Genomic DNA, 13297 nt, shown 5'->3' with positions numbered 1-13297 from the left:
CACAAGCTCATGAAACACGTCACCGAAGCTGTGCGTGTGTTGCTATGGTTACTAATAGAGTTGTTTGTTTTTATTCCGATACCCGATATTGTTGGTTGAAGTATCGCTGTCCGATACCAAGTGACGTCATCACTATGCTCCAACAACCAAAACTAATGAAATTATAGCGAAATGACTTTTTCCTGGTTATTTGGCAAAAGTTTGATTTAACGTTGAGAAGTTAAGTTACCTCCAAATGTTATTCCAATATTTTATATAAAATTACCTTTGAAAGCGGAAAACGCTAAGTTCGAAGTTAAATCATCTCTGGAATCCCCATGTTAATTTAGTATCGAATCAGACCAACCCTGGTATCGGACGAGCACCGCCACTTGATATATGCTATCGGCTTCGATCCGATATTATCGGACATATCACTAACACGCGGATAAATTAAAATAAAATAACAAACAGCGCCCCCAGCTTTATATTCACCACGATTCACCCTGGAATTAGCCCCGGGGTAAAACAATTCGGGAAAGTTTACAAACACACATTGACAAAATGTTTTTCTGACACGATATTTGCGTTTAGGTTAATTATTACGTTCGATGTTCATTTGCTTTTCGTGTTTTACTAACATTTTACAAAAGTTGCTTTTTTAATTTTATCGGTGTTTTGTGTAAGTCGTTTAACAACATTAAAAATTAGAAAGATTTATCGTCGTTAGTTCTTCTTGAGTGGATATCCTTATGAAGTAGGTTTGTGATCAATCCAAAGGGAAAAATATGCATTATGTTGCTTAGGAAAAAATATTTTGTGGATACTGGACAGCAGACCATTTTTTTTTCTTTTTACATCATATTTATTTGTGAGTAATCATTAGAGTTAAAAGACAAAAAAGTATTCCTTATTTATATGCTTGTGTTAATCTACAGACGTGGTGACATGTTTAGCGTTGGACACCATTTTGACTCCTGGCAGTTATTCGGAGTTTAATAAAACAAGCGGAGGTTAGAGATTAAAGTTTGTTTAAAAGCGAGTTTGTTAGTAATAGTAATTTGGTGCACAATGAAGCAACAATTAAAAATTGAGCTGTTAATTCGTTTACACCCAGTGGTGTGAAATGTTTTTGTTCGTACGTCGTAGTGAAATAAAATGTCTCATTTTTTATCTCCTTAATGTATTGATTCTAAGATTCCAAGAGTTGCATATTTGTGCACGACATTGAACGATAACGTCAGGTTTATTTAGGTCACTTGTTTAAGATTTCCCCGCGTGACATCATCTTTGCAAAAAACAAATAAAACTGTCTTTATTCGAGAAACTCCATTTTCACCATTTTTGTCAATTAACATTTGTTATTTGCATCCTGTCCAATGCTCAACATACTTGTCCTATAATTTCCGTGTTGTTAAATTTTACGCGCCGGTCTAGAATCCTACCGTTTTGTTGGAGTAACGAAACAAGTTGTCAAAATTTAAGTTGCACGAAAAAAGGAAATATGGGAAATGAAATATGATAAAAGTACTTCACCCAAACTGAAATAACGTTAGTAATATGAACCCACAAAAATATGGAGGGATTCTAGACCAGCGACAATTTATTTCACTAAAATAATTCAACTGTTGATTTTTGTTCTAATAGCCTTTTGCTAATAATTAATAAAAAAAAACACTTGGTATATTGTAATTATTCTCGACGTTTGACAACAAATGGCAGCAAAACACAAAGAAATAAAAAGTCTTTTTTGATTGATCTTCTACAATTTTTTTTTATTATTTAACCTCGCTCTACAAACAGTAACTGATGACGTCATAACCGAAAACTCGAAACTTTCGCGTGGTTAGAAAACTTTTATGTGTCATTTGAGTTTCCAAGCGTAATTAAGCCTGTCAACAAAACGTGTCTTAAGCATAACTGCAATAGCGCTGCCATCGCCTGGAAATGCCAGGTCAAAGTTGAAACTAAGGTTGTTTGAAAAACTGGTTCAAATTAAACACGGGTTTTCATGTTAGTTTCGAAACTGAAAAAAAAAGGATAAAGCGCTCACGGAAATAACACACCAACATGAAAGTGAGTTAAAACAACCTTATTCGTTGTTTTCACCAGTTTACTAAAATACAGCAGCCAACAAGCCAACAATGTATCACCTTAATAATGTAATGCCTTTAACTTAAGATTTTACCACTTCTCGATATTTCAGTAAATTTTGTGCATTCCGAGATCTCTACATTGCTGGAAACCCAAGGAAATGACAGAGGCGCTTATAGAGTTTGTTTAATTTGAGGCAGTTTTGTAAAGAAGTAATTTTGAAATGATTGAAGTCCCAACCAAGCCATTTGTTAAAATAGCAAGTCAATTCGCAAAGTTTTGCGCATCGAAATAAATTGAGTGGATTTCTTACGTTGGGAAAAAAACTCATTTAAACACTTGACTGACAAGTTTCTTTTTGCGCAATTGAAATTTGTTATTGCGCAATTCCACGCCACTACCCCGCTTCGACTCTTTAATCAAACAAAAGTCATTTTTACCTTGAATATATGGAAATAAATTCCCTTGTTAAGTCATCAGTTTGAAATTTGTCGTTTCGGCCATTAATGACACCTCGTAATACAATGAATGAGTTAAAAAAAAACAAAAAAAATAAAAAAACTTTTTCCTGGTCTGTCGTAAATTTTTTTATTTAAATTTTTATTCAAACTCGTTTCACAAAGAGTAACAAATGACGTCATAACCGAAAACTCGAAATATTTGCGCGGTTAAAAAACTTTTATGTGTCATTTGAGTTTCGAAACTTAATTAAGCGGGTGTTTCACGGAAGTTTGCGATCGAGCGCTGAAGAAAATAACACAAATACGAAAGTGAAAAGAGCTCTTTTCGGCATTTCCACCAGTTTGTTAAACTACAGCAGCTAAATTCCGCCGCAGGTATTCAGCATTCGTTCGCAAACTGCTGTAAATAGCTCCAGGCTTAGTCTCAGGTGTGTTGTCAAATATTACATTTCGCAGTAAACTTACCGAGCCGGTGAGACTGGAAAATAAGTTGTTTTCACTTTGACTTAATTCTTTCGCATTTGTAGAATTCTAGAGGTTGCAATTACGTAATTTTAATTACATCATTATAGCGACGTTAAAGTTGCATTTTGTACAAAAATTTAAAACTCCTTGAGTAATGTGTAGCCTACTTGTAATTAATAGGTTGATTTATTCGACAAACAACAGACCGGAAGCAGAAACGATATAATTCACATAATTTAGATTGGATCGAAAATCAAACATTATTTCCATTACTTCAAGTGTTGGCTACATTTTAAAAGAAATAAATACGTTGTTTTACATCGACTTTGATCAAAATGCACGAAGCTTCCACAAAATACGCTAAATTTGCAAGATCCGAAGATTATATTTAGAAATACCAAAGTAAAGGTAGCTTAAAATATGAAAAAAAACACTTAACTTCCCAATACGTTGACTATTTCGTGTTTTAATTATCATCATAAACTGCCAAATAAATGCAAATGCGTAATGGTTTGCAGCAAATATACAATTTTAACTTATTATTTGTTGGTGTAGAAATTTACGCCCTAGTATCCCATAAGAACCGACATTATTGTATTTTAATGCAAAAATCCCTCTTTTTTAGCTTCACTTTAAAATGATAAAATTAAAATCTCCAAACTCAATAGAAAAACACTTTTTCGTTGGTGCTTTTATTTATGGATTCTTTAAAATTTGTGCCTTTCCCGCCATTACGCAACTTTACTGACGTCATGAATAGCTGTTTTGCCAGCGATGCGAAAAACTAGGTGAAACTGCATCTGGGAAAACGCGAGATGATTAATTACCACGAAAAGAAAAAAATCAGGCACAATTCGGCTTTTTTCGCGTTTGAGCGGCTAATATAAGAGGCCCATGTCGCTGATTTCATCCATATTAACTGAGTTTCACGATAACTGAGTTTTAAGGTTATAAAGATGAAGACTTTTCTGATTTCAAGTTTCCTGATCGCAAATTTCATTTTGAATTGTCAAGGTTGGTGCTTTTCGTTTAGTTTAAGATTTATAATATGAAATTATTACAGGTTTTTAATGCAACTTTAATTTTATTTAAATTTATAACACGCATTTAAATTAAATTAAGTTTTCGATATTCAGTTATATTGAATTTTTTTTACTATTAAATTTAGGTTTTAATGCTTATTTTCTTGTATTATGGAGTTGTAATAATCATTTTTGATTCTCTAGAAATAGGTATATGAAACGGGTTTAAATATTTGCATTCTGCACTTTGTTCTTTCAAAAAAAAACATTTACTTGCAGAAATAACGACAAAATGTTGGCTTAATAACGTTCTACGGCGAAATATTGCAAGAAACCGAAAGAATTGGCGACTATAAGTTACTATAGTAATATTTTTTGCAGAAAGTAAAACGCAATAAGAGGAACTTCGGTTTAGACAAAATACGTGAAATTAATAATTAAAAAAAATATCTGTTTGAAAGAATTTAGCATGGTAAAAGGCCAGACACTATCTATAAATGTTGAATTATATATATATGTATGGTTAGCAATGACTTCGTCACTATCTGAATAAACAAAAAAAATAATTTATATTTATTTCGTTAGCGTCTTAAAATAATAATTATGGTCGAACTTAATGTTAAACCTTTTTGAATTAACCTAATATGAGTTAAATCGATACTTGGGTGGAAAAATATTCAAACTCTTGCTATTCAACCTTTACAATTGACAGTTCGAGGTTTCTTTATAGCTTTAAATTTAATATAGCGCACTCGGTACTCGCGTTGTCTCACTCAAACCCCGGGGCTGATTCCACAGCCCTGGCAGAAAGTTCTGTGTTATGTTGAAATAGCGTTAAATGCCTTGTGTGTCCTAAAACCATCCCTGGCTTTAGATTCTAAATGCAACCTAAACGTCCCACGAGGTTGTTTGGGTAAAATGATTGGTTGGGAGGGTCTGTAAAGAACGGTTTTTAACTGTTTTTCCTTACAACTTTAATTCAGTTGTTTTCCACAGTGAGGCAACAAGTGTGCCACTGCAGGTGTTGTTTACAAGTTGTCATTAATGTGTGCTGGGAAATAACTTGTTTACTCCCTTGTAAGTTTGTTTGTTATTTTCACAGCCCTCCAATGTTGGGTTTGCACGAACGAAGGAAGCAACGAAGATTGCATTCGCAACGGGGAATTGAAGCAATGCCTTCCTAATGAGGTAACGTAACCTTAGAGAAGTATACGCCGAAGAACAAATTACAGTTGGTACAATGCTTGGCAGCAAGTGTATATTCTTCACGTTAGAAATGGTTATATGGACGATTTATATCAAGGTTAATTTAAATGTTGAACATATGGATGTCAAAATGTTATTTAATGATCTAAGAAATCTTGAAACCAACTGGAAAGTTACTCTAAACAACTTCAGTTTATTGCCGCATGCAAACTGCTGAGATGCATTTCATTACAGGCAATACAAACTAACACAAGGGCTGTGTGAAAATATTGAAACGTACTTAGAACCTTGCTTTGAGAGAAACTGGAAACTCAATTCTCAATATAGAGGCTATAATATTGTGTATAAATATTATCAGATCAACAAAAAATATTGCTTCACAGGGTTTAGGTTAACGTAATATAATTATTGCTACAAACATGTAGTTTCAACCCGGCAACAGAAAATTCGGGATTTCCCAATTTACAAACACTTTTTAACAGAAATGAACGATCTAGACACAATAGATTGCTAAATAATAAAGATAACTAGGCTAAAACATTTTATAAAGAAGTTAAATCAGAATCAAAAGTTTGAAGCCTTGTATCGGCGAAGTCACGATTTTAAATATTCACAAAGTTCAGAAAATAGTCAGAGTTTATTGGCCCTTTTGAACAGGGGCGGGTCAATGCCCCCCAAACTGTATGCTTTTGTCTATTTTAACGACATAAATTCCAAAAATTATGTCTTAACCTATTTTGTACAATCGATTAAATCCATGCGTTTCATTGCAACCTTTAAAATAAAAAAAGCAAAATAAGTGGCTTACGGTGGGATTCGAACTCACGACCTCGGTAATAGAAGTACGACTTCTGAAGGCTCCCGGTGTACCATGATATGCTTGCAGTTTCCGTTGGTCAGTGCGACTTCTCAAGTGCAGTTGTATACACTTATGGATGTTTCAGTATTGTAAAAAAATTATAAAAAAGTAAAATTACCGCTCCAAGTCAAAAGTTTAAAAAATTGTACGGCAAAGTTGCGGTTTTACAATTGTACAAAGTTTATAAAATACACAGGTTTATTTGTCTATTGAATTATTCAGTGGATCATTAAAGCAATTGCCCAAACCTTTCACAGATTTTGTTTTATTTCTAAATCAAAGTTTGCTTTCAATCTTCATAAATTCCTTTTGTTGTGAAATGTGTCTTTTGTTGAAGGCCAATAAAATAATTTAAAATCGCTTTGACTGATATTCCACTTGTTTTGTTTCAGGGAGCTTGTCAGAACGAGTTGCGGCTAAACGACGGAACACTTCAGATCACCAAAAGATGTAAACAGCCGCTCGCTTGCGACAACAACTTTGTGCAGGTCAGTAAATCAGCACTTCTCAAAATGTGCGTCGTTTCATAGTTCCCAGGGGCGCGCAATGATCCCGTTTCCCATATAAACTCAATGTGGAAAAAATAAAGTTCTCACAAGAAATTGTCATTCCCTGACAAGCGCATCTGAAACCAATATTAGAAAAAATGCAATTGGTTAGAGATTTTGATCTAAGAATGTAAACCTGATTACCCAAAATTAAAGGAGTAAGTTATTGTATAAAAAATATATTAAAATAAATTTAGTTGATCATTTTAAACGGTCATGAAATACCGGTCAAGGCGATTGTTTTTTGTTTTTGTTTTATTTTTCGTCCAATCTTACTGTGGTTCTCACATCCTACCATCAGGGGGGATTAAGGTTTTCATGGACCTGGGGCTGTATGCTAGTCAGAGGCCTATTGGTCTACTTACATTCTGTTTATAGTTCCAACCACAATTACTTAAAATAAGATTGCTTTATACTCTTATCAACCAGATTCAATTAACATGTTTTATAGCTTTAGAATTTAGACAAAGCAAAGCTTCTCTTCGCATAGTAGCTTCGTGTTGTGAAATAACAAATACGCAATGACGTTACAAGCTTATGGTCGAAAAAATTAAAATAAACATGAGGGATGTTTATTCTAAATCTAAGCAATGAAACTATCTGGTACTATAGGTGATATCTTTAGATTATAACTTAATAGTTTTTTTATAAAGATAACTTAAGTTGTTGCGGTAGGCCTATTTTGTGATGGGCCTGGGGCTGCAGCCCCCTCAGTCCCCGCCTTAATCCACCCCTGCCTACCATATACCATACAGTTCCATAAAACTTTCAAGTTTGGATTTGTTTGGTTGTAATAGGTGTTGGTTTAAAACTCTTAAAACTCAAATAATTAAATCCAATAAAATTATGTTGAGCATTTAATTAATTCTAAAACCATCGTTGCACAAGTTTTAGGTACAAACATTATTTGTTTGGCTTTAGTGGCCGCTAAGAAATGTTATAAGACCGAAACGACCTGCTTGTATAACTGTTTGCTGTAATTACAAAAGTAGGCAATATTTCGAGAAACCGTTGAGTAAACTTGAAAGAATACTTCGGTTCTTCAAAACACTTTAAAAATAGTTTTAAAAAAATAAAAGATCGACAAACTGTGTTAAAAATTGTGTTATGATAAATGAGTAAGACAGCGGCACAAAATTTCTTTCAATATAACAATTCGTTTTACATTAGCCTAAATTTCGAATATATTTACCAACATTCTTACAACGTTTATAACTAGTATGGCATTGGACACAAAATGTCCTCCAAATAATTAACCGCCTTGATGCACAGAACGAACGAGCAGCTTGGTTTCCAACGCAGTGCAACATCGACGCCCCAACAACCCACTGTAAATGTTGCTGCAACTTTGAAGGATGTAACAAGATGTATCTGGAGTGTCTGGATAGTAAGTTGTTCAACCTGTTGGTTATATTGTGCTTTGGGAGGGTGACATTTTGTGTCAGGGGAAAGCTGTTTTATTGTTTAAAATCACCGGACAATATAATCATGTTTCTTTATTGATTGTAGAAAATAGCTTGAGTTTCACATAATCAGAAAAGAAGCAGGGATAATAGAATAAAATATGGTGTTTAAGTAGATAATATTAATTCTTACTGTTTTATTTTTTTATACATGATCTTTGCTATTTAATGTTTTAATAAACAGTCTAAATATTTAATTCGGTAAAATTGACTCTTGATTTTATGCGGGAGAATCCTTGCAAACAGTAGAGCGTAAATAACCTGTACTTAAACACCGACCCTCAATTAAAACTAAGTCTTCAAGCACCTACTAATTTATTTTCACATTTTCAATTATTTTGATCCGCAGACATCACGTGCCCGGCGATCAGCGCGCCCACTAACGGCGAGATGTTGTGTTCACGCGGTGAGAGCGTGGACAGCTTTTGCGAGTTCAGGTGCAACGAGGGATTCCGACTCGTGGGAAGCGAAGAGACTGAGTGCGAGGAACTTACAAGCACTAGAGGAAGGTGGACACACCCTCCCCCCACATGCGTCATACTAAGTGAGTGACGTCATACTAAGTAATGAACGTCAAACCGAGTGAGTGACGTCATACTAAGTAACGGATTTCATACTAAGTGAGTGACGTCATACTGAGTGAGTGACGTTGTACTAAGTGAGTGACGTCATGCTGTGTAAGAGACGTCAAACCGAGTGAGTGACGTCATACTAAGTAAGAGACGTCATGCTAAGTGAGTGACGTCATACTAAGTAAGTGAGGTCATACTATACGAGTGACGTCATAGTAAGTGAGAGGCGTCATACTAAGTTAGTGACGTCATACTAAGTGAGAAAATATAAAGTGCAAAAAGGAATTCAACAAGAAACATCATAAAAACACAAAATAGCATAAATACTGACACGTTGTTACTTTCAGGCGACCCTTGTCCCCCACTTGACCTCACGAACGGCGAGGCCAGATGCAGCGACGGGTTCAAATTGGGGTCAGAGTGCGAGCTTGTGTGCCCCAAGGGACAGGTATTCCCCCCTTACCCCATTAACAAAACGCGCTGTGGTGATCCGGATTTACCCAGGTCCCAGCAAACAAGCCCCAAGTGGGAAATCCCCGCTAATAAGTGGAACGTGACGAAACCTTGCTGTGCAGGTTCGTGCAAGTTTTTATTTTTATTATATTTTTTTGAGCTTAATTGCTGGATGTTGCAGATAGATGTGTTTCGCAATTTAAACCCTGTAAATTATTTTAAGTATTTGTCAATTTTGAGTCGTGTCCACCACGTGCTTAGTATTTGTCCATTTAGAGTCATGTCCACCACGTGCATTGCATTTGTCCATTTAGAGTCATGTCCACCACGTGCTTAGTATTTGTCCATTTAGAGTCATGTTAACCACGTGCTTAATGTTTGTCCGTTTACAGTCATGTCCATCACGTGCTTTGTATTTGTCCATTTAGAGTCATGTCCACCACGTGATTTATATTTGTCCATTTAGAGTCATGTCCACCACGTGCTTTCATGGACGCTTGCTTCGTCCTTGACTCGACCTTCTCAGTTGGACCTGAAAACTGGGAGATCATGGTCAACTTCGTAAAACGAGTCATCAGGTGAGGTGGTCGTTGGTTTCCTAAGTTTTGGGGAGGTCAATTAAGTAGGTAGTCAGTTTTTAACTCAATCCCCATGTGTCCCAGGTTGTTCCAGATGTCCCAGGACGTGGCTCGCTTCGCTGCGTTCAACTACGGAACCCACACGAGCCAGATCTCACAGATTCTACTCAACGATCATATCGGGGACCAAGATGGGCTCATCAGGGCTTTGGATGATTTTCAGTGGCTGAGAGCGGACGGTAAGAATATAAAGACTAGCTTGGAATCTAGTCCCACGAAATTAAAACTGTGAACTATTTATTTAATGAAGCCTGTTGTCTGTAACTGCACTTGTTATAAACGATGGTTTGCGTTCCAATGAGTCTTTCTTTTAAATGATGAGTCAGCAAACTTTTAAACCTCTCTTGCATGACTCAGGCACGAACACCAGTCATGCGTTACGACACGCGCGTGACGTGATATTCAAACCAGCCAATGGGGATCGAGCAGGTGTGAGCAACGTGCTGATCGTGATCACTGATGGAAGGTCGGACGACTCGATCGACGAAGTGGCGAGGAGCTTGAGGGCAGATGGAGTCAAGGTAACAAGTGCTTATGGGGTTCTACGGGAGCTACTTAATGTGCTCGATGGGATATATTCAATTTTCACTTTATTTAAATAAATAAACTCTGTGTTTTCAATATCAAATATATGCTAAATGTAGAAATAATTTCGTCGCCATATTAACCAGCACACGTTTGGCTTAATGCCCCATTTTGAACAACATTAAATATATAAAACTTGTCAACTAACCTTAAGACATTTTAGTTCATGACTTAAGTCCAAGTTAAGTCATTTGTTCAAAATACTTGAGTCATTGCAACATTGTCAACCCATGTTATTGAAGTTGAAATGTGTTGACGTTGTGGGTGTCATTTAAAGCTTAATGCATCACTTCAACCAAGGGATTCTTAACCTTTTTTTACCGCGGACCCCTAAAATAATTCTTTGCTCCTTGTGGACCACGGTAGGCAAGAAATTGTCAAAAATGACGTCACAATATAAATAGACTTACGAAATTTGCAGTTTTTGGTCCACAAAATATGAAAGTAAAATAGAGTCTGAAGGCACTGAGTGCAAAAACGTTTTATTTTTAATTAAACCATTTACTTTAAAACATTGATTACTTCTGGAATATACACTAATATTTCGATTTGACCTTCATGGACCCCTTAGAACTAGTTCATTTAAGAACCTCTGCTTTACCAACCGCTACTTTTAGACGTTCGCCCTGGGGGTGCACCGCCCCTCTAAGGGAATCCGCTTGAACCGCACGGAGCTGCTGACGATAGCAGGAAGCGAACAGAGGATGATCATCCCTAAAAAAGGATTCCTGAGTCTCTCGGATCAAGAGTTCCTTGATAGGATTGGGGAGGAGATCTGCGGCAACCCGTGTGAAAGTAAGAACATGTGTCTGTCTGTCTCAGTGGTTCCCAAACTGTGGACCATGGCCCAGTGCTAGGCCACCAAGACATTTTCAATGGCCACAGACCCATTTGAGCAGATTCTACTGTATTGTTATACTGTAGACCAGGGGGGGGGGCAACTTCTCTGGTCGGCGGGCCAGATATGGGAAAATAAAGTACTTGGCGGGCCGGATTAGGTATTGCCAAAGCTTGCATGTATTGGCGCATAATTGCGGCTAAAGTTGTACTATTTAAACACGGCGACACTTTCATTGCACATCAAACATACTCCTTTCTTCACGACGTAAAAAAAAAACAAGTACAGAACTTGGGAAACCAAAAATCAGTATATTTGGAATGTTATAAGATAACAATATTTCGCTACTAAAAGCATCAATACTAATCATGTATTTAGTAGCGACATATATTCATCTTATAACATCCAAACATTCGATATGATTAATGTGCAACCAGAATCGTTTGTTTTCACCATTAGGATTCAGGCAGATTTTGTCATTCGAAAGAAAATTCTGATTATTGCCGACTTGAGTGAAAAAGTATTTTTGCATCCAATCCTTGTTAAATTCGCGACACTCTTCGTCAAATTACGATTCTTAGCAAATCCATGGGAAAATATTTCTTGTAAATTCTAAATATAATGTTAACACAAAACAAAGAATATGAAAACACAAAGAAACAAAGAACTAAAGAATAACAAGCAATCACTATTATTCGTGGCAGAATGTGGCCGCGGGCCACAACCGAGAACTGTCCCCCCGCGGGCCGTATGTTGCCCTCCCCTGCTGTAGACATTATGCGCTTTATTTAAAAAAACAATAATTATGTAGCAAGAAAGGTCATTGTCTTCTAACAATGGGGTTTAGCTGCTGTGTTTGAGATAGCAGTTTAAAGTGGGTGAGTAGCAAAGCTGCCTTGTTCAAGCGAATTTGGGATTTTTTTCTGAGTTGGATGCAGCGCTCAAGACCGATGTTGCTCAACATCTTCAAGGCACGTGGTCCATGAATCGCTATTAAACAGACATTTGAGCCACAGACCAAAAAAGTTTGGGAACCCCTCGTCTGTCTGTTTTATTGTTGGTACGTTGGTTTTTTTGTTTGTTTGTATAATTTTTGGTACAAACAAACATTTCAAGAACTCAGCATTGTTGCCAAAGTAAAAGTGCAACACAAGAACAACAAAATTTCTTGCTTTTATACCCCCTTTCAAATTCCTTGCTGAAATTAACTTCATTCCAACAACCCGAAATAAAAAAAATAAATCTAACAAATATCGACGCAGTAGATTTGTTTGTTTTTTTCGTTCCAACTCAGGCTCCTTGCTTCGTTTAATTAACTTTATTCCCGACATTTTGAACTCTAAATGACCCCAAACTTTCACCCACAGGTATCAAATGCCCTCAAATAAAAGCACCAGACAACGGAAGTGTGGTTTGCGACCGGGGGAATTCCCTCAACAGCCTGTGCGCGTTCAGCTGTGACGAAGGGTTCCACTTGTTTGGCGACAACTCATCGACATGCATCAATGACTTCGATGGTGATGGAGTCGGGAAATGGACAAGCAAAGAGCCGATATGTGAAAGTGAGTTACGTCATAATATGCGAGTGACGTCATAGTAAGTGAGTGACGTCATACTAAGTGAGTGGCGACATACTAAGTGAGTGGCGACATACTAAGTGAGTGGCGTCATACTAAGTGAGTGACTTCATGCTAGGTGAGTGACGTCATACTAAGTAAGTGACGTCATACTAAGTGAGAAAACATTAAAGTACAAAAAGGAATTCAACATAAAACATCATAAAAACACAAAAAAGCATAAATACTGACACGTTGTTACTTTCAGGGAACCCTTGTCCCCCACTTAACCTCACGAACGGCGAGGCCAGATGCAGCGACGGGTTCAAATTGGGGTCAGAGTGCGAGCTTGTGTGCCCCAAGGGACAGGTATTCCCCCCTTACCCCATCAACAAAACGCGCTGTGGTGACCCGGATTTACCCAGGTCCCACCAAACCAGCCCCAAGTGGGGAATCCCCGCTAATAAGTGGAACGTGACGAAACCGTGCTGTGCAGGTTCGTGAAAGTTTTTATTTTTTTTATTTTTATTATATTTTAACTCTTTGGATCTTAATTGC

General features: G+C 36.8%; 1 protein-coding gene across 1 annotated transcript; it reads left to right on the top strand.

The window, feature by feature from the left end:
* Nucleotides 1–4939: 4939 nt before the first annotated feature.
* LOC146162912 (P-selectin-like) lies at nucleotides 4940–13243 on the top strand. The gene is made up of 12 exons (XM_083385330.1): nucleotides 4940–4955; nucleotides 5124–5209; nucleotides 6479–6574; nucleotides 7907–8021; nucleotides 8447–8641; nucleotides 9017–9244; nucleotides 9589–9700; nucleotides 9785–9939; nucleotides 10118–10281; nucleotides 10963–11140; nucleotides 12551–12745; nucleotides 13008–13243. The coding sequence occupies exons 1-12, from the start codon at nucleotides 4940–4942 to the stop codon at nucleotides 13241–13243; spliced, it is 1776 nt and encodes a 591-aa protein (XP_083241456.1).
* Nucleotides 13244–13297: the final 54 nt, after the last annotated feature.

Source organism: Ascidiella aspersa, chromosome 3 (genome assembly GCF_963924565.1).
Source record: "Ascidiella aspersa chromosome 3, kaAscAspe10.2, whole genome shotgun sequence".
NCBI lineage: Eukaryota > Metazoa > Chordata > Ascidiacea > Phlebobranchia > Ascidiidae > Ascidiella > Ascidiella aspersa.
The sequence above is the reverse complement of the archived record's forward strand: the minus strand, read 5'-3'. Positions and strand labels throughout refer to the sequence as shown.

Coding starts and splice junctions, on each gene's coding strand:
- LOC146162912 (XM_083385330.1), top strand. Junction 6,575..7,906: donor GCGACAACAACTTTGTGCAG/GTCAGTAAATCA, acceptor CTTGATGCACAG/AACGAACGAGCAGCTTGGTT. Junction 8,642..9,016: donor CCCCACATGCGTCATACTAA/GTGAGTGACGTC, acceptor TGTTACTTTCAG/GCGACCCTTGTCCCCCACTT.